The following is a 21,703-nucleotide window of genomic DNA, read 5'->3' as shown; positions in this document are numbered from 1 at the left end:
CCTCACTAGCCGGACATCAAAGGAAGGCAGGGAATTGGAGAGGGAAGTTGAGTAGCAGGGGGCGCAGAGACCCACCCACCTTGGGCCAAGTCCGGCGGCCCGCCCCCTCCCGCGGGAACTCCTCCTGAGCCCCGCCTCCCGCGTCACAGCAGCCTGATATTCTCACAGCCAGCGGGCACCCAACCCCGCCGGCCCCGCTACCCCCGTGTCCGGCGAGTGCTCTATTTATGTTTCAGCCTAGCGATTTGCATAGGCCCCACCCATGGCCCTAGGTCCCCCTATCAGTGCCCCGCCTCAGCCTTGACGTCACGGCCGAGGCCCCACCCCTTGTGCCCATACAAGGAGCGGCGGGCCCTACATGGCAGCGTGGCGTCGCGGCGGCGTGTGCGTGTCGCGCTTCCTTGTGCCGTTTATAGGGTCCCGGCACTTCCGCTGTCGGGTTAGAAGCGGCGCGGTCATGGCGGAGCGCGGACAGCAGCCTCCTCCCGCGAAACGGCTGTGCTGCCGGCCGGGCGGCGGCGGGGGCGGCGGCGGGGGAAGCAGCGGCGGTGGAGGAGCGGGTGGCGGCTACAGTTCTGCCTGTCGGCCGGGCCCGCGGGCGGGCGGTGCGGCCACGGCGGCGTGCGGGGGCGGCGCGGCGCTGGGGCTGCTGCCGCCGGGCAAGACCCAGAGCCCCGAGTCGCTGCTGGACATCGCGGCGCGAAAGGTGGCGGAGAAGTGGCCGTTCCAGCGCGTGGAGGAGCGCTTCGAGCGCATCCCAGAGCCGGTGCAGCGCCGCATCGTGTACTGGTCCTTCCCCCGCAGCGAGCGGGAGATCTGCATGTACTCGTCCTTCAACACCGGCAGCGGCGCCGCGGGCGGCCCCGGCGACGACAGCGGCGGCCCCGGCAGCGCGGGCGGAGGCGCGGGTGGCGCGGGCAGTGGCGGCTCTTCGTCCTCACCGGCCGCCACCTCGGCCGCCGCCGCCGCTGCCGGGGCCGGGGCCGGAGCCCCGTCGGTGGGGGCCGCCGGGGCGGCGGACGGCGGCGACGAGACACGGCTGCCTTTTCGCCGGGGCATCGCGCTGCTGGAGGGCGGCTGCGTCGACAACGTCCTGCAAGTCGGTGAGTCACGGGGCCGCCGGGGGCCGTGTGTCCGTCCGTCGGTCCCTCCGGAGGGGGCGCCGGCCCCCTCCCCCCGGGCAGCCGCTCCGTCAGCGCGCGCCGCACCCCCTCCCGGTGCCCTCACTGGCCCGGACCGTCGTCCCGAGCGGAGCGCCCATTTCCTCCCCGCCGCTCCCCGCCCCTCCCCGCCCCCTGTCTCCCCGGACGGGCCGGCGCGAGTGGGAAATGAATCAGCAGGACGCGCCCCGCCGCGGGGTTGGCGGGGTGGGTGTCGGGTGCCCCCCGACCTGCTCCATTCTCCGCTCTTCTCCCGGGGAGCACGTCCTGGAGGGCTGCTCGCCTTTTTGGGGGTGTGGATGTGGACAAAGGCGCGGACGGGCGGGCGGCCGGGCCCCGGCGGAGGGTGTGCGGCGGGGCGGTGCGGGGCGGGGGAGGGGGCGCGGGCCGCACAGACAATGCCGGCCGGGGCCGAGCCGGTGGCCGGGCCGCTCTCTGCCTCTCGCGCTGCTCGCTCTTGTCTGTCGCTCGCTGCCCTTTCTTTCTCCTCTTCCCCCTCCCCGTCCCTTCTGTTTGAGGGGAGGGAATGCGTTTCACTGCCACTCGGTGGCCGCTCCTCTCCGTGCTTCGACGGGCCGTGGTGCCCCGCGGTCGCTGCGGCGTCCGGGCTGGCCCAGGCGAGCTCCGCCGGCCGCCCGGGGATTTCGGTGTCGTTTTGGCTCCGCGCGTCCCCTGTCTCGGAGCAGCCCAGGACGGGGCGGCGGGCTGCACCCCTCTCCTGCGGGACGTGCCCCACGCGCCCCCAGACAGCCCCGAATTAAAGGGCGCGAGCCTGGGAAGGAGCGGCTCGCGCTTCCCTTTTCCGTGGGGCCGCGGGGGTGCCCGGGCGCTCCTGACGCCGAAGTTTGGTTTGCGCTGGGTGGTCGGGGGGTCGTGCTCCGTGCGAGCCGTGCAGCCGTTACAGGCGATGCGCTCGCAGCCGCCGGCCGCGGCAGGAGCGCGAGGCCGGGGGGCTCCGCGGCCGCCTGGCAGCCGGGCACGACCCCGCACTTTGTTCTCATTTTCAGGTTTATTTGTGCCCCTTTCAGTTTTCTGTCACCCCCGCGAAAAGGGGAAACCAAACAAAAGAGTCTCTTTATTTCTTTTCAGGGCTTGTAAAGTAGAAGATATTTGACAAAGGCCAGAGAAGGACTTGTGATTTAAAGCTGCACAGCCCTCCTTTCTCTGATAGACCAGGAGAGTTTTCTCAAATACCGAGTTTAATAGCTTTCCCTGCGCCCCCGCCCCCGCCCCCTGTGTGTGTGTGTTTTCCCCTTCCCTGGCCAGATATCTTTTTCAACCATAGCGATGGGGATGTTTGAGCTGACTGAAAAGAACAATGCTACAGTGAAACTCCCTTCTCCCCATATCTTTCTTATTGCCAACGGCATTTTTTTTACCCCCTCCCATAATGCTGTGTACTTTAAATTGTAGTGATGAACAGGGTACCTAATGAATGGGGGGCGGTTTGGAGGCATCATTGTCTCTGATTTTTAATCTTTTCTTTCCGTAGTCAGCTCCTTTTATTCTTATCTTTGGGAGGCGAGTGGGGGTCTGGAGAAGGGCCCCAAGAGAGAATTCAGATTTGTTTTAATCCTGTCTGGTTAATTTGAATTCTAATGCAATCTGCAAACGTGATTTTCTGCATGGTCATTTATTTCCAAAGGCAGCCCCTAGTGTTGTCTTTTCGGTACCCTTTCCTTCTGTCTAGAGGAGGTTCAACTTTCGAGGTTATCCATCCATCCTTTAAAAAAATGTAATTAACATTTTTTCAAGTTATGCCTTGTTTTTCTCTTGTTTCCTGCCCGGTTGAAACGGATTGAAGCACATCGATGGGTTTTCAGTATAACAAACTAGAGTTTGGGAATTCTTATGGCTTGGCTGGTAATGTTGAGGGTTTTTTTTTCCCCCTTCTGTGCTTGATTTTGCTTGCAAGCAATGAGGAATGACAGGAGAGCACATAGGGAGGGTTTCTTGGCTGATTGCATTTAAGCCAGGAATTCACTGTGAAAATAAAGCCAAGGAGCGATAAATAAAAGATGCAATCTTCTCTAGGAGACAGACACACAGCGTGGGCTTTGCCTGCTTTCATCAGTGAAGAGGCCTGCGTGAGTTGTAAAAGAAAATAGTAACTTTCTGAATAGTTCCCAAAGGGGAAGGAGACCACTGAATGAAGTTGGCATTGGTTCATGTGAAGTAGTATGATGCTACTCTTAAAATTTTGAAGAGTTGACCACCCTTTTGGAAACACTTGCATACGGGCTAAACAAGTGCTGCAGAAATTTGGAAAATATTCTTTTTTCCCCATTCTGAGTTCTGCCAATTTCCTTAACTTCCAAGTTGTATTACTTGTTGTGCCAGTCAGCTTAGAGATGGAAGGCTGTTAAATGCCTGGCAGCTGGCACTGTGAGATAGAAAACTTATGACCAGGATTTTTTTTTTTTTTTTTGATGGAGAACAGAGAGTGGCTAGATTAACCATCTAATTTAGCTCTAAGTAGTGGTTTGAATTGGTATAGTAACTCAAGAGGCTTATTTTATAATTTTGTGATTTGAGGTGGAACTTTTTTTCACTTCAGAACTTGAAATGGAAAAGAACAGAGTACAGTGTTGATAGCACCATAAGCAATTTTCTGGTATTGCAAAATTACAAGTTTGTTTGTACAGGGAGTATTCACTGACTTTAGTCATCTTTCAGATGATTAAATTATAGCTACAATAGGGGAAATCTAGTTGTTGAACTTCATTTTATATTTATGCTGTTGAAGATTATTTAAGTAAGGATTGAGGGACAGAGAATTGAGACTTCCCAGAAACATAACTTGCTTGTTATTTTTCAACTCCTATATTTTAATAAGAGAAAGTCAAAGGAAAGAAAAACTGCACTTTTGGTGTAGTAGTTGTACAAAGAGCGCTTCCTCAGTTCATTATAGGATGTTTTAGAGAAGCAGAGTTGGCTTGTTTTTGTCAAATCATGATATATTGGAGCTATCACTGAAGGTGCTTGCATGTAAAAATTATTGACGTCATTTAAGTAATGATTTAGAAGTCATAAAATTTTCCCAAAATTTTTTTCTGGGAAAGAGCTTACCTAATATGACCTAAAATTTAAGTATAAAGGAAAATACATAAATGGAATTGCATAAAAAGATCTGAAAATTCCTATAGGACTGAAAACATGATAAACCAAGTTAAACAGCTAACTGGGGCAAATATTTGTAGCATATTTGACCAAAGGCTGACATAGAACTAACTTGGTTAAAAAAAAAAAAAAAAGATGAATAACCCTGTAGAAAAATGGGAAACACAGTTCACAAAGAAATGTACATGATTAATAAACTTACTCATCTTCACTCTTTCAAAAAGAGACACAGTTTTACTTGTGTAAAAATGATGTGCCATCTTCATCTGTCGCATTGGTGAAGACTAACAAGATGGGTGGACAATACTCGATTGAAGTGGGAGAAGAGGATACAATATTTTTGTGTCATTCCTAGGAATTTATCCTACAGACATATTAGTGCACAAAACTGTTGTGTACAGTAAGCGATGCTCATGGCAGTATAGTCTGCAGTACTGAAAGCCGGATCAATCTACGTTTCTATCTGAAGGAACTGGTTAAGGAATACTCGATGGAATATTACGCAACAGTGAAAAAGTGAAGTAGATTTATGTATACTCATGAGAAAAGGTGACCAGAATACTTCATTTAAAAACAAAACAAGCCAATTGTTCATATAATATGCTACAATTTCTGTTTAAAACAAAAAAAGATAGACTTGCATATAGATGCATAAAAATGTCTGGAAAGGCTACACAAGCAGTGGTTGAATAGTGGGTATCTTTGGAGATAGGCAGCCAAATGAATGGGCAAGGCTTTGGGGGGATTTTACTTCTCATTTTATGCCTCTTACGATTGGATTTTTCTTAAAGCTAGAAATATACATTTTTGTAATAAAAAAAATCTTAGAAAAAGTACCTTGTGTTTTTAGTTCATTTATGTTTTGTTTTGTGGGGTGTGTGTGTCTCCCCTTTCTGAAGACCTGGTATACATTCATATTTTTTGTTTTGTTATGAAACATTCCTTATTTGTAACTAAATAATTATTATAAAAAGCAAGAAATCTCTAAAACTAGGGTTTTTTATGTGAAGGGTGGAGATAAGTTTTAAAAGGAGTTGCTTTTTTTTTTTCCTGGTTACTTTTGGGAGGAAAGAACATTGCTCACAATTGTTATCACTTTGGTAAACACATTCTTAGGGTATTTTCAGATTCATAAATCGAAATTTTGTGTTTGGGGGTGGCAAGGCAGTAAAAGGTTATCATTATTAGAATTAAGGGATAAAAATTTTTATCAGTGAATTTATTTAAGGTTAGTTTATTGGCCTTTGAGTGTTTTGATTTTCTTTAGACTAGAGATTATTATATGAAGATGTGATTCTAAATTACTTTCAGAATTGGGTGTTTTGTTTATTGATAGTACATTTCATTGAATACATTTTCAAGATTAAAGTAATAATGTAGAACAATTCAGAATCACATCTTACACTTTTTTGCCTTTTGATTAATGAAAAAGTACAAAAAAGAAGAAATTTTGGAACTAGGTGCATGTGTATTTTTTATTGTTTTTCTGTGTAAATTTAGATGTGATTTGCTTGCAATTGATTTTTGAAAGTGCATACCATATATGTGTTCGTTGTTCTGAGTGAAGTTCTCAATTTTAGGTGAGGAAATTTTGGAATTTGATACTATACTTAGTTCTCTGATGGTTAGTATTGGTCCAGAGAGGAATTCTCAAATGTTCAGGAGACAACACTTTTTGTAGCCAAAAGATTTCAACCATATTGGAAGGTGGAATTGAGGATTTTGATGAAGCAAACATTTCTACTCTTCCTCAGTCTTCAATTTCTTGGCCACACAGTTGTATTCTGAGGATGCCCTTGAAGAGGAAAAGGCCATTACCATTGTTTTATTTCAACTGTACGTTGCATTTTATCCTTTTTGCAGATATGAGACTTTGATGCTTTTCCTTTTAAAAACATTAGAATGCCTGTGGAATATGCCTTTTAATAGAATTATTGTAATTAATTGAATAATTCAAGTGATTGTTATCCTGGCTGATTTTTTTTCAGAGGCCTCTTTTCTTTTTACAGTGGATAATCAATTGTTATCAATTCTAACTCCAAATGTTTAATTTGGAATGACACAACCAGCATTATCTTTTGTGCTCACATTCATATTTAAGAGTTTAGTTAAGAATGTGTGATTTCAGCTAGTAATATGTTCAGTCAACTTGATGGCAGTGGGGGAATGACTGATGTTTTTAAAGAAAACTGTCCCTCTTAAAAATCACATGGATTTGTACTAATTCCACATGCTTACATGCTTTATATTTTTATTAGCAAATTAATTTTCTTCAATTATGCAAAATGAATTTGTTAACCTTTATTTTAAGAAGCTTACTTACATATACACATGTACACAAAACAAACTCCTGTCCTGTTAGAAATTTTTATATTGAAATCATTAAACTTGAACTGCTGTTGGCCTTCAGTTATATTTATGAGGAAAAATATCCTAGAAAAGAGTGTGGATTATAGGTAAATATAAATATCTTAGAAACAAAGCAGATCACACGCAACTCTTTTTTAAATGGTAATAAACTACATGGAACCTACAAAACCGTAAGTTACCTTTTAAATAACTGATACAGTTTCAAGAATGGTCCTTTTTCACAACAAAAAAAACCCTAATTTAAGTTTCTTGGCTTATTAATTTCTTGACATATCTAAAATTTGGGGATTACTATAAATTAGAAAACGAGCTGTTTTCCTCTTTTAAATGTGTGGGAAGACTCTCCGTCTCTTCCGCAGAAATCAGTATCAAATGATTATTTGGAGAAAAATGTTGCGTATTTACATAGTCTTGCCCCATGAAACGAGACTCTTGTTTCTCAATCCTAGCCAGTCTCAAAAGTAAAGTGGGTTGGTTAGGTTTGTTTAAAAAATCTGAGTATCTTACCAGTTTTTGCTTTCAGTGCCTTTTGTTCTACTGAGGATATGCTTTGTACATGATTTAAAAATAGGACCCTTCCCTTCCCTTTCCTTCCCTTCCCTTCCCTTCCTCTCTCTCTCTCTCTATATATATATATATATATAGAGAGAGAGAGAGAGAGATGAAAAGATATATATATATATATATATATATAGAGAGAGAGAGAGAGAGAGAGAGAGAGAGAGAGAAAGAAAAAGAGAGAGCGAGAGAGACATATATTTACTTGCTATTTGTAACTAATTTGACAATGACAAGAGAGCAGAAAAGGAGACAGTGAACCCAGGTTCCATTTGAGTATGGTTACCCCAAGCATGTTCCAGCGATCTCTGTGTAGATGCCATGTTCCATGTCTTCTCAGAACAAAATACACTCAAGATGAGGAGCTGTTTTTATAAACTACTCTTGCATAATAGCTGTTATCTACTTGTAGAGCTGTGGAGATTTTAGAGATGAAAAGATAATATTAATTTCAGTATCTCCTATTTTGCTCATGAGGAAACTGAGGCACAGACATGTTGAGTAATTTGCAAAGTTAAATTTTATATCTGTTTTTCCATTACCCAGCTGCCTCTTAATTTGTTGGGAATGTTTGGTAAATCTTAGCAATCAGAACAAGCATATTCTTGAATGTAAACTGACTGGACTGTTGGGAGAGATTATTTGGCTGATATTTTTTTGAATGTTGTAGAAGTATTTCTAGATAGCAGTTTAGTTTCAGGCCACATTCCAATGGCTTCAGTTAAGCAATGGTTCTAGTGTACTAAATACAGTGTAAATCATTAGCAGACATTTGGAAATTGTAGAGATGTTCTAAAATGAAATTAAAGTCCAGGAAAAGTTAGTTATAGTCGCTAATTGTATGAAACTATATTACAGCTGTGTGAATATACATGAAAGTATACTACTGTACACCCATGTAATAATTTACTGACAGTTTAAAGTGCTTATGCAGAAGAGAATTCCCAGTAAGAAATTAGATTGTTCTGAATTTAGTATGTCTATGAAGTTATCCAGTAATATCTGTATTTGACCAGTTTTTGTGCATTTTTCAGTGTTTTTGTGTTCCCCCATTTCGCCAGTATAATCTCTTGCTCTGCTTCTAGATACACTTCATTTACACAATTGATGTGGTCTCAAAACTTCAACCTCTCTAACTTTTAAAGGCTCTTTGATTTGGGGCTTTTCCTCTCTGAGCTGAACATGATTTATGGTGAGCCTCCTAATACCACTGCAACAACATTTACTGATAGTAATAATCGCAGTTGCTTTCATCACACTGAACCATGTGTGAGATACTATTCAAAGCGCTTTATATTTCTTAACAGCCCAGCCCTATGAGGTAGGTACTTTTATTATTCTCATCTTACCGATGAGGAAACTGAAGCATAGGAAAGAAGCGCAAGTAACTTTAGCCCAAGGTGACACGGGCTGGTAAACTACGGAGCTAGAACACAGCCTCTCTGGTTGGTACTCTGACCCTTAACTAATAATTTCTGTGATGCAGTATCATTAAAAATGAACCTGTAGGTTTATGGTCTCTTGATACTTTCTAGACTGTCTTTCATAGTGGCTAGAATTTTAAATTGTATTCATAGCTGTGATTTTTTTTTTAATGTGTATTTTTAAAATTTGTCTTGAAAAACTGTATTTCAAAAATGCCTTTTATGAGTGAATTTCAGCGTTTGGAGAATGGCTCTGTGGGGTGATTTTGGTCATCTTCCATCAGACGTTTTTAACTTTTGAAAGAGGAATAACATGCAGGCTAGAATAACCACATCTAATTGTGGTATATGCAGCAAAGGTAATTTCTCAAGGTATATTTAACAAATTATATATTTATCTCATTTTAAGGCCCTTTTAAAATGTTATGATAAAGAATTATGCTGTTTCTTGTTGCTGGTAAAAATATTTAACGTCTTTGAAAGAGACAGTTTATTGGAAGGATGTTAATTGGAAGGATATGATAAAACCTGCCAGTACATTTAAACTCTTACTAACTGAATAAACTGATCAGATAAGTTGGAAGCTCATTTAGTGAATTTAATGTGCTTAGAATTCAGGTGACTCACTGCCTGGTCCTGCCTTATTTAAGTCTGTTTACTTAAAGCATTTTTCATTGTTAATTGGTGTCAGATCCATAATGTTGGAAGGTATACAGAAAATATGCTTAGGAAGATACATAGAATGAGCCTACAAAATCAAGGTTTAAATTTTGTACTTAATTACACCAGTACAATTTAGTATGATATATGAGGTTGGACAATTAAGTTCGCAAACTTTCCACCCTGCGCTTACATACACCATGTATATGCCATGTTGTACCTGTTAAATATTTGCTGACAGTAACGAGCATTTTTATACATGAAGTATAGGTATTTTTAATTTCAGTGTAAAGGGCTGAGCGTGGAGCCTCTTCTGGTGTTGCTATTGGTTTTTCTTGGTAAAGTCCCAAAAAAGTTAAAGGCAGCGCTGTATTTGGTAATGTGGAACCTTTGCTCTTGCTACTGCTTTATATTAACTCATTTCTACAAAGAAGATGGTCATGATTTTTATAAATATTTGTCATAAAATGAACCCCTAAAACTCAAATACCAGAAGTTTGTTTGCTGTATGTGAAGACTTTAAATATGTTTAGTATTGCTTTAGGACTTAGTTTTTTATTTTTAACATTCTTCAAGTTTCCTTAGCACGTACGATTTTGTACTCCTACCGTCATCTGGTTCTCCTTTCCTTCCCTCCTCCAATCGTCACCGATGTCGTTTTTGTCTTCTATTTTCTCTAGACCCATGGTAAAGCTGAGGATTGAAATGACCAATGGCTGCTTTGTGATGGTGGTCGGATCAAGTGAGACTCGAGGGCAGGAGATGGCCCAACCTGCCTCAGAGCTCCAGTTTATTCTTTCCTTTCTTTTTTAGTCCTGCCCTCACTGCCCTTTCTCTGTCTCTTCCTTTCTTGGGTGTGGAGTAATGGGATTGGGGGAAGTGATTAAGCAGGAGGGAGTGGTAGGAAAAAAGGGCAAGAAATTGGAAGAGGTAGGAAATACCAACCAAGAGACTATATTCCATTCCTTTCTTTCCCTGCAGTTGTCCCCTTCCTCCCAGTCTCCCTTGATTTAGGGAAATAAAGCTGAGGTCACAAGGACCTATGTGTTCCAGCTGCTGCTTGACTGCTATTTTTAGCCTGGCTCTACATCAGGCTGGCACCCAGCCATGTTGGCACAGGGCCAGCACGTTGTGGGACTGCTGGCAAATGTCAAAAACCAAACTTTTCGGTTATCAAACTAAACTAATTTTCGAACATATTCTGTGCTGTGGTATTCTACTTACCTCTACTTTTTCAAAATGGGATGTTTTTCTGGAAAGGATTAATTTTTGATAGTGATCATACTATAACTGTTTTAGAGGACAAAAGATTTAAGAATTTATCAGATCAGACTTATGTCCATCTCAATAATTTTAGTTTTGTGGTGGCACCAAGAGGTGTGAAATTTGCCCGATTTATTTACTATGCCTTGGGCATCTTTAAAATTGTCATTGCTTTTGAAGTTACGGAGTATGAATTGGTTTCTATAATTATAGGTGTTTCCAGACATTTGATAAAAGACATGTACTGATTTTTCTACAGTTATCAATGATCCCTTTGGTAACAAAGTTATGTCTGTTTATGTTTGGTTAGTGCTGTAGGAATATGTTTAACAAATAAAGACACTTATTATTTATTCTTATAGGAAGCAGTTAGGTTTTGGTTGAAATATCAGTATCTGGGTCTAGATTTTCTACACCCTAGAGCCAGTGAGTAGTATGTGGATTGTATTTACAAATTGAGTTTCAAATTTTTGGATGCACATGTGAATTTAAGGACTTATTTATCAGTTTCATTTAAAATGAAAAATACTGTATTTGTTCTTGAATAATTTTGGAAAGAAGTAAAAAGAATGTCACAGGGTGAATCTTTATCTTTGGTAAGAAGAATAGTATTTATATTTTTTCTATAGTGGCAAACAGAAAAGCTGAGGGTAGATTAGGAATGATTTTCTGTGTACCGTGGACTACATTGAAGATGAATAGAAACAGGGATAGTAATTATTTGCTTATTCAATGAGTAGTGGTGTAATGTACTTAGATCTGTTGGGTGGCAGGATAACATTTAGTTAGTGCATTGATCTGATGTTCTTAAGGTAGCAAAAAATAATTGGCCAAAATAACTAGAAACAGAATCAGATTGATTTTTTTTCCTTCACTTTGTCGTTAAATATGAAAGTGTAAGGTGAAAAAACCCAAACGATCCAATTAAAAAGTGGGCAGAGGACCTGAATAGACAATTCTCCAAAGAGGACATACAGATGGCCAATAGGCATGAAAAGATGCTCAACATCACTAATCACCAGAGAAATGCAAATTAAAACCACAATGAGATATCACCTCATACCTGAGGTGTGACAGAATGGCTGTCATCAAATAATCAACAAACAAGTGTTGGAGAGGCTGTGGAGAAAACGAAATCCTCCTGCACTGTTGGTGGGATTGTGGAAAACAGTATGGAGGTTCTTCAAAAAATGAAAAACACAACTATCATATAATCCAGCAATCCCACTTTTGGGTATTTATCTGAAGAAATCCAAAACACTAATTTGGAAAGATACATGCCTACCTCTGTTCACTGCAGCATTATTGACAATAGCCAAGATACGGAAGTAGCCTAAGTGTTCATCAGTAGATGACTAGATTAAGAAATGGTACACACACATACGAAGTCTTATCAAACAATATGGCGAATGTTTAAAAAAAAATTAGGGCGGACGGGTGGCTCAGTTGGTTAGAACCCAAGCTCTGGGCAATGGGGCTGCCGGTTCGATTCCCACATGGGCTAGCAAGCTGCGCCCTCCGCAACTAGAATGAAGTCAATGAGCTGCCGCTGAGCTTCCAGGTGGCCAGATGGCTCAGTTGGTTGGAGCGCAGGCTCTCAACCACAAGGTTGCCACTTCGACTCCTCATCTCCCGCAAGAGATGGTGGGCTGCACCCCCTGCAACTAAACAACGGCAACTGGACCTGGAGCTGCGCCCTCCACAACTAAGATAGGAAGAACAACAACTTGACTTGGAAAAGTCCTGAAAGTACACACTGTTCCCTAATAAAGTCCTGTTCCCCTTCCCCAATAAAAAAAATCTTTAGAAACAAAACAAAACAATTATTTCAGTAAAAGACAAGTTGCCATTAAACCCCCTCAAAATACTCCCTTTCGGGGCAGGCCCCGTGGCTCAGGCGGTTAGAGCTCCATGCTCCTAACTCCGAAGGCTGCTGGTTCGATTCCCACATGGGCCAGTGGGCTCTCAACCACAAGGTTGCCAGTTCAATTCTTCGAGTCCCACAAGGGATGGTGGGCTCTGCCCCCTGCAGCTAAGATTGAACACGGCACCTTGAGCTGAGCTGCCCCTGAGCTCCCCGATGGCTTGGTTGGAGTGCATCCTCTCAACCACAAGGTTGCCGGTTCGACTCCCGCAAGGGTTGGTGGGCTGTGCCCCCTGAAACTAGAAAAATGGCAACTGGACCTGGAGCTGAGCTGCGCCCTCCACAACTAAGACTGAAAGGACAATTGAAGCTGAATGGCACCCTCCACAACTAAGACTGAAAAAAGAACAACTTAACTAGGGAAAAAAAAGCCTGGAAGTACACACTGTTCCCAATAAAGTGCTGTTCCCCTTCCCCAATAAAACCTTAAAAAAAAATACTCCCTTTCAGTTGGAACACGCTTATCCCATCATTTTGGCCCCTTTCTGAAGCAGTTCTGGAAGTCCTCTTTTGTGAGTGTCTTTAGTTGTGCTGTCGTGGCTGCCTTGATGTCCTGAATCATTTTGACGTTGGGGAAGAGCAAGAAGTCACACGGTGCCAGATCTGGTGAATACGGTAGAGGGAGGACACACTGTAATGTTTTTATTTGACAGAAATTGCTGTATACCAGAAACGATGTGTGACACAGAGCATTGTTATGTTGGAGGATGATTTATGGCACACTTTAAAACACACCTCTCAACTGTAGCTCACACCCAACTGACTGCAGAACAAGTTGAAACTTATCACACACTGTTACTAAGGTTCAATGCGCTGCTTCCTCAGTTGAAGACCCCTGCCTTTCTGTTGGATGGCACTTGGCAGCAGCATTCACCATATTTTGTGATCACAGCGGAAAGGCTCCATGTCACACATCACTTCTGGTATATGGCAATTTCTGTCAAATAAAAACATTACAGTGTGTCCTCATCCACCTTATTCACCGGATCTGGCATTGTGCGACTTCTGGCTCTTCCCCAAAGTCAAAATGACCACAAAAGGTAAACATTTTGAATCGATTCAGGACATCGAGGCAGCCACGACAGCACAATAAAGACAGTCACAAAAGAAGACTTCCAGAACTTATTCATAAAGTGGTAAGAATGATGGGATAAGTGTGTTCGAAGTAAGGGGGAGTATTTTGAGAGGGATTAATGGCAATATGTCTTTTACTGTTATAAATTTTTCTTAATTTAAACACTATTTTTTTTATCACACCTTGTGTGTGTACACGTGCACACGCACACTCACAATGGAACATTACTCATCCATAAAAAAGAATGAAGTCTTAACATTTGTGGCAATATAGATGAACCTAGAGGGTATTATGCTAAGTGAAATAAGTCAGAGAAAGATAAATGCATAGGATTTCATGTATATGTGGAATCCGAAAGTCAAAATAAGTGAATAAACAAAACAGGAACAAACTCAGAGCTACAGAACAAATTAATGGTTGCCAGGTGGGAAGGGGTATGGGGCTGGGTGATAAAAGTGAAGGTATTAAGAAGTACAAATAAGCAGTTACAAAATAGGTAGTCACGGGATATAAAGTACAGCATAGGGAATATAATCAATAATGTTGTAATAACTATTATGTCAGGTGGGCCTAGACTTATCTGGGGGATCACTTTGTAAGTGGTATGAATATCCACCCACTATGCAGTATATGTGAAACTAACATAATATTGAATATCGGCTGTTATTGGAAAACAATTTTTAAAAAAGGAAAGTGTAAGGTGAAGGATTAGTGAAAGGTAAATGTGGATCTACTAGCTTAGAGAAGGCAGATGTTTTGGATTTATTTAAATTTTATTTAAATTCTTACACCTTAAAATGAGATGCTTACATCGTGGGAAGAGCACGTTGGGCAGCTTGCTGTTGCTGATCCAGTACTATTTTATTTCTTAGGGTGAAAACAAAAGTTTCACCACAAAATATAATCAGAATGTCTTGGGGATAGACTACCAAATACATTGAACCACATCACAGTGTAGTAATTACACCGTATGGTCTCTTCCTTCAGTTAGAGGTTATGGTAGGTGTTCCAGAAGTCGCTTGGAGACAGATCTATTGATGTATGTATGTATGTTTCTGCAGATAGGTGTGCTGTGTGTAAAATTTAACATGATACATAGAACATTGTAATCTACTGGGTGGTATTAGGTAAGTGACTATCTTTTGGATCCTTAATGTAATTTAGATTTTATTTAGGTGAGTCATGTAAATGATGTCACCTGCTGCGGAGCTTGATTAAAATCAGAGCCCAGAAGGTAGCTTGACTTGTGCTGTTTAGAGTCCTCATAAGCAAAGTGCTCAAATGACCTTCCTTATTGGAACTTGTCAAAGCAGTTTCTTTGCAATTTTCATGGATTTCTCTTAGCAACTTATTAAAAAGACATTTTGTGTAAGCTGGTTTCATAAAGACCAGGAAATTAGAAAGTACTGGATAGTATTGCATTTTTGCTTTCAAAAAGGACTATTGCAGTGAGAAAAAACGTTTTTAAAGAACTTCATTGTAACAATTTATGGCAAAATACGTTTATTTTAAAATGGATAGATTTTTAAAAATTCTTATTTCAACAGTAATTTAAGTTTCATCCATGCTTTTTCATGCTCATTTATTTTTCATAATTTGTTTTCAGAATTTATCATTTTAAAGTTGTTAGAAAAAAAGTTGGTGAAAAACGAGCCAATGACTACGAGTTTATTCAAAATTCTGTGTAAGTGTTAGGTCTGTATTGGTACTCATAACTCATAGCTTAGCAGTAGCTTGTCTTGATCTTGTTAAATCATGAGACTTCCATGCTCTTCGGTGAAATTTATTTTTTGACACATGATGTGGTTTGTATTTTTTAAACCGTGTGTGTGTGTGTGTGTGTGTGTGTGTGTGTGTGTGATTTTGGATGGAATGGTGATAGTGGTGAGTTAAAACTCAGACAAGTACCAATTCAAGTCACCATGCTCAAATATAGAGGTTTCATTTCCTCTCCCTCTTTTAGTTAAGGAATTTATATTTCATTGGGCTGCTTATTTAATGTTGTTATATAAAAACATATATTTTTACTTCCTCTTCCCCCATTCTTCCTGTTAAAGAGAGTAACAGTTCAGATGTAATCTGCAAGTTCTCTGTGTGTGGTGGTCTTGGGGATGCATTGGCTATTGCAGCTCCTGAGGCTGTTTTAGAAATGTGTTCCTTGAGTTGCTGTTTCCATCTGATCCTTTACAGTTTTGGTGCAACTAGTTTTTGCCTTTTTGGTTTGTCATTTTAATCATTTAGAATTGAACTTTGAATGCAACTCTTTCAAGAAGCCTTATTTAATAAATCCAGGGAAGTCTATGTCTTGAATCTTTCAAAAAGCTGTACTTAAGAAATCTAAAAGCATCATACTGTTTTTTAAAAAGATATAATAGTAAATCAGGTACATTTAGATAATCTGGTTTTCTTCCTGAAATTCTACAAAGGGTGGTTGCAGAGACTCCCACTGGCCAATCCGATTCATGGCCCGTTCTAAACCTGTGAGCACAGCTGGGGACCTCATCTTTAATGGGAAGACTGGAGGGAATGAGGGACAGTTTCTTATGAGAATGAGAAAATCAAATCCTTTTTTAGGATTGCAGATTTCTAAGCATCTTTGATAGAAGGAGCAACAGTTGACTATAAAATGACTCAAGATATGGAGTACTAACAAATCAATGTAAAAATACTCTGCTAAACACTGTTAGAGTCATTTTGAGTTTTCCATTGTTTGATGGATATGTCTAGTCTTGTTTTTTGGGATGAGAATCACAGAATCTTTAAATACAAAGTCCCTTTTTGTAGTGAAAAATGAGTCTGCTCTATTGAAAAAAACAATTGGCAAATTTTAAATCCAGGACAGCCAACAATTAATAGTACCCATGCAGTGTGTATGTAGTGGGCATTGAAATGTCACTTGAGTGAATGATAGACTTAGATTATATGCCAGTCTTTTTGGGGGCCTGTATGAAATTTTTGTTGTTGAAAAAAATAGGTCCAAATTCCAATTTCTGTCTAATTTTGTGAATCTGAATTTGTATTGTAACTTAGTCTCTCAAGAGGTATTTTGAATAGGAGTGTGACCCCGCTAGGCAGGTTGGTTTTAGGAATTGGTTTGTTATCATCAATAACATCTCATGTTAGGTTTCTTTTTAACCTTCCTTATTTGAGGGGACTTTTTATTGAAGCTTGTTAACTTGCTAATAGCGTCGGCCAAAAAGCTGTTCTGAAAACAATTTTTTTATTAGATGATTCCAACTTCTAAAAAAGAAGATAATTTGGGAAATCTCATGTAGAACAGTGCTTTTGGGTTACCCAAGAAAATAACTTTGAATTATACATGCCTTTGAGGGATTAAGAGATTGCTTTTTCCTTTTATTTGATATTTCATTTTTTTAAAGAAACTGGCAAAAATAAATTTAATTAGTTTTTTAAACCTTTTTTTTCCAGATGACTTGCAAAGTACATACAATTTCAAAATATCCCACTAGATCTCACACTTTGTGAAAAGACTGGCTAGTTAATAGGAATGGTTTATTACAACTGGTCTACAAAATAATGATGACTTTCCCTTGAGGTGGATTTTGCTTAAGACTCAATTTTGCATAAAATGGGATACACCAACCAGTATTTTGAACAGTAATTTAACAATAAGGGTGTAACCCATTGCTCGAGAGGGGTGGGTTATCCAGGGGTTGGGTGCCCACTTGTTCTCATTTGCCTAGTCAGTTTTGTTTGATGCCTCCTTTCCTGGCATAATTATGAATAGTCACCTCTATGATAAGTGTTCCAGTTCAGATGATATAGTGTATGATTACCCTAGCCATATATCTTGTTTTTCCAAAAGAAGGGGGGTAATTAATGAATCACACTCTATATATAATGTTTGCATGCGCGCATGCTCCAGCCTGTGTGTAGGGAGAAAGTGAGAGGAAGAGAGGGAAGGGGGAGGGGTTTGGACTGGAAGGAGACCTTCAGCTTATCTCTGGTCTTCCTCAGTTGGCTCCACTCAATCTCTTTTAGATAGGAAATGTAGGATTTCTGTCTGGGTGCTCATTCACACCGAAAGGAAGCAATTCATTAAAGCGTTTGGTATCCATGGTTTGAGGTGATGTGTCCCATCTCCTCCCCCCTCGCCCTCCCCCCCCCACCCCACACACATACTTTTTTTCCATTTTAAAGATACGAGTATGTAAATTTTCCTTTCCTTATTTAATGTTATAGTGATGTAGCATCTGTTTGTATTAATGATAGAATTCTTCATTTACCTTAGATTGATGTTCACTAAAGTTCTGATCGTTTTAGGTACTTGCAGTGAGTCACTTGGGGGAGTATCATTTGCTAATCACAAGGCCATGAGCTTGGAGAAGATTCCTGACCCACCAGGAGACTAGAGTCTTCTTTGGGTCTTGGTTTACTAGTACCTGTGTACTCTGAGGCAGATTACTTACTGGCCCTGGGCTTCCTTGAGTCCTTATAAAGTAGGAATAATTATACCTCTGTCACCTCTACTATGAGGCTGTTAAGAGACCCACATGGGAATACATGAAAGTACTTGAATTCTAAATAGTTACACAAAGGGGGAATATATTATTGTTATGCAGTGCTCCAGTTTTCCCTAATTTTCTACATCATTATTTCTTTTCGCTTTCTGTATTTTCCCCAAACCCTGTAGTCATCATGTATTGATTTTGTAATCAGAGAAGGGAAACGTTACTTTAAAAAATCTGTCTCATTACTATTAAAACTTTAAATTTCAGGATTTATAGATTCATCTGTTACTATTTTATTATAATTGTTGCCTCATCTAGTGCAACTAAACAGAACATGTATTATTCAACAAAATATGTTATGGCCTTAATGCCTCCCTTATTTTTGACCCTAATGATTGTTGAATTTTGTCTTGGAACTCTATCTAGAATTATTCTCCCGAAAGTGAAAAGGGGCACAACTAACATCAATTCAATGATATTTGTAAAGAGAATGGACAGTTTATGGATTAACCTAATCACTTGGGGTTTTGTTTCTAGGCTTCCCTGAATATTTATCACAGGCAAGCAGAGTATGGAATATGATACAAAACACTGAGTTTCAGATACAGTTTCTGAATTTCTCACGTCCCATTACTATATATCCTAAGATCTACATTCCCTTCTTATGGGGACTTAAATCAGTAAAATGAGTTCACGAACCCTTTTCTCCTGACTTAAAGATTTACAAATAAAGAATCTAAAAAATAGTTGAAAGTGAAATGTTAAGAGCTTGCTATGAACTGAAATGTTGGTTGTGTATTTTTTTCAGTTCTGTTTTCAATGCTCTTAGAAGTCCTTGCCCTTAAAAGCTGTGCTGATGTGACCTAACTCCCTGCCTCCTCTGCTTCTCTAGTTATCCTTTGAAGGGCCTATTCATGGCTTTCCTGTACTTCTGATGGGTACCATGGAGATTTTTCTTTCTGTGTATGTACACACATACGTAAGATGGACTTCATGTATTTGTAAGAGTGTCATCAGCTCGTGACTTTTGGATGGGCAGGGATCAGCTGTTAAAACGCTGTTGCAGCCGGGATGCTGGTGTCTGCGCTCTCTGTGCAGAACCTTCGGTGGCTTTGCCTGTGCTCAGGACTGAAGCCGTTCGTGGGTGTGCAGGCCTGCGGGGTCCCGCCTGGACCCTCATCTGCCGCGTGCACATTGCTCTCCCCTCCCTTCAGCTGCCTCCAAGGTGCCCGGCTAGCGGCCTGTGCCCGTGTTCTTTTTTATGCTTGGAATGCCCTTCGTTGCCTAGTTCATGCCTAAATTACCAACGTGGCTCAGAGACATCTGGTAGAGTTCTTTCTCTCCTTTGTCGCCCTAATCATAACTTCCTGTGTGATTTTTGATCGTCTCTTCCATTTGCTTGTATGTGTGTGTGTATGTGTATGTGTTTTTGTATCCACACCTCCTAGTACAACCCTTTGCACATAATTGACTTTCAGAAAAAGCTTGTTGAATAATGGATGGAGGACACGGTGTTTTACTTAGGAAATATTTTCCTAACTTGCCAGGAAGAGGCACTGCTTTTACTCAGTGGTTCCGTCTACCCCCTTATCCCACAAAGAATGTGTCTGTTTGAAAAACAGCCCAGTTTGTGTTTGTGGCTGCTTTGGGCCACTCCCAGATCCCCCAAAGGTACATTTTCATACATCTCTGCTGTTAGAGGGACGTTTTTAGAAGAGTTTGAGAAGCCCCCTTATCAAGGCCGATTGTATTGGTCTGGGGGTTTCTTCTACGTAGTCTGAGAAGTTCAGGTTGCTAGGTGTTGCCTGTTTCAAACACCAAACAGCCAGAGGTTTCGAGAGGATGGTGGGGTGTGTAGTTAGAACAGGAGACTCTCTTGCTTACTTGTGTAGGTCATGCTCTTTCCTCTTTCTCTCAGTTCTCTTCGGTGAGCAGTTGTGTTCCGTCATGGTGGCAGGGCACTGGCCTGGGCAGAGCTCGCAGGCTCACGGGGACCTCAGCAGGTCCGTGGGCAACAGTTTTTTCTATTTGTTCCTCTGTGCATCTTGCTTATGCTTGAGCTTTTCCTTTTCAATCTTTTTTTGTCATGTTAATGTTTGATTCCTCATGGCAATTGAACTCCAAAGCAGCAGGCTGGAATGATGCGGGTAAGAACTAACAATTGAGTCTGCCACACGAAGTTATTTCTGTTCTATCAAAGTGATCTTGGATGGACTTGAACCTTTTTCACTTCTTGTTTGGGGTGGGGGTGGGAGTCAACTCTAATTTGAAACTTGTGCTCATTTACCGTTTTATACAGTTGCAGCTCATCACGTCCGCCGCTTTCTGAGTACCAGTTCTGTGCTGTACAATCACGACCTCCGACCTGCCTAGTACCTTTGAGATGAAGGTATTCTCTTCAGTCTGTGGCTGGGGAAACTGGGACATGAGATGATGCTGAGTCACGTGTCTAGGAACCCAGGCCTCATAGCCTTCCAGAGGGATCTTTCTACTGCACCACGTGCCTTTCTGACTGTTGTAGGGGCGCCTTGCCTTCCTGCCAGGCAGGAAGGATGCTGTTCAGAGACCTCCTCTGCCGTGACACCACTCAGAATCAGCACTGTGACCTTTGAACAGCGTTCAGTTTTTGGAACGTGCTACATTTTAGTTTCTTCTCCACCATGGTGGTAATGGATGTTGTATGACCCATAGTATCTTGTTTCTCAGAGCTGATAAGATACTCAGTTGTACGTGACTTTTTTCTTTGCTGAGCTTTTAAAAAAACAGTTCGATTCACAACACTTGATGACATGAATAGTTTGGCTTGAAACAAGTACCATTTTTCTCTTTGATCAGTTCCTTGATTTTAGTGGGAGACTTGGGGGGCCACGTATGTGGGAGCTACTTCAAAGAGAAGATTAGAGTAGTGGGAGCTCTGGAGGCGGCTGAGCTGCACACGCACTGCTGCTGGGGGGCTGTGTTAGTGGCTCCGTTGGTGGGGACGTTGCGGACTTTGCTGAAGTGCTGTGGCCTTTCTTACTATTAAATTATAGACTAAAGCCCCAGCTAACACTTAGAGCAGAGAAAGCCTTAGCATTTTATATGTTTTGTTTTTAGGAAACTTCTCTGTTTGCAGGTGAGGAAAGATTCGCTGTATCTTTCCCGTCTCCTTATTCCCTCCTAGGTGTAACCATGAGACTGTGTAAAGGAGCATTTCTGGGGGCTGTTTCATTCACTAGTTTAAGATGCCAAGGCCTTTGTTTTTTCATTTCGGAATAGGCAGTGTAAATGCAATCTGAATGGTTTATGTAAAATAGTAAATAAAGTCAGGACATTATCCATGCTTATAAGACATGGATTATTAGCTTTGCCTTCTTGTGACCTCATTCCTGTTGCCACTAAACCCTCTCCTCAAATTAGTGAACTGCCTATGGCTTCAGCTTTTATTCCATAGCTGGATCTTCTGCAGCAATTGCAGCTTGCTGTGTAGACTTATCACAAGTTAAAAGCTTAGGAAGTCTATATAACTTATCATAATTTTAGCACTTTAACTTATTAACGTGTATTTTGATTATCTGATTTACAAAAGTGCCATGTTAAAATCCACCTAAGCTGTGTAATTGCTGAAATGCAGAGTAAGCTCTGCTTTTTATGACCAAGTTATGGGATGAGTAATGACTCTCTAGAGTGAATGGTTC

The 21,703-nt window shown here is 41.4% G+C and overlaps 1 protein-coding gene across 1 annotated transcript in view; it reads left to right on the top strand.

The window, feature by feature from the left end:
• Nucleotides 1-442: 442 nt before the first annotated feature.
• Nucleotides 443-21,703, top strand: part of ZSWIM6 (zinc finger SWIM-type containing 6) — a 184,804-nt gene continuing 163,543 nt past the window's right edge. The window contains exon 1 of the mRNA XM_081053747.1: nucleotides 443-1,103. Within this exon, the coding sequence (XP_080909873.1) occupies nucleotides 458-1,103 (646 nt within the window). The 5' untranslated portion in view covers nucleotides 443-457. The remainder of the gene's footprint in view (nucleotides 1,104-21,703) is intronic.

Source organism: Rhinolophus hipposideros, assembly GCF_964194185.1.
Source record: "Rhinolophus hipposideros genome assembly, chromosome: 7".
In the NCBI taxonomy this organism is placed as follows: Eukaryota; Metazoa; Chordata; class Mammalia; order Chiroptera; family Rhinolophidae; genus Rhinolophus; species Rhinolophus hipposideros.
The sequence above is the reverse complement of the archived record's forward strand: the minus strand, read 5'-3'. Positions and strand labels throughout refer to the sequence as shown.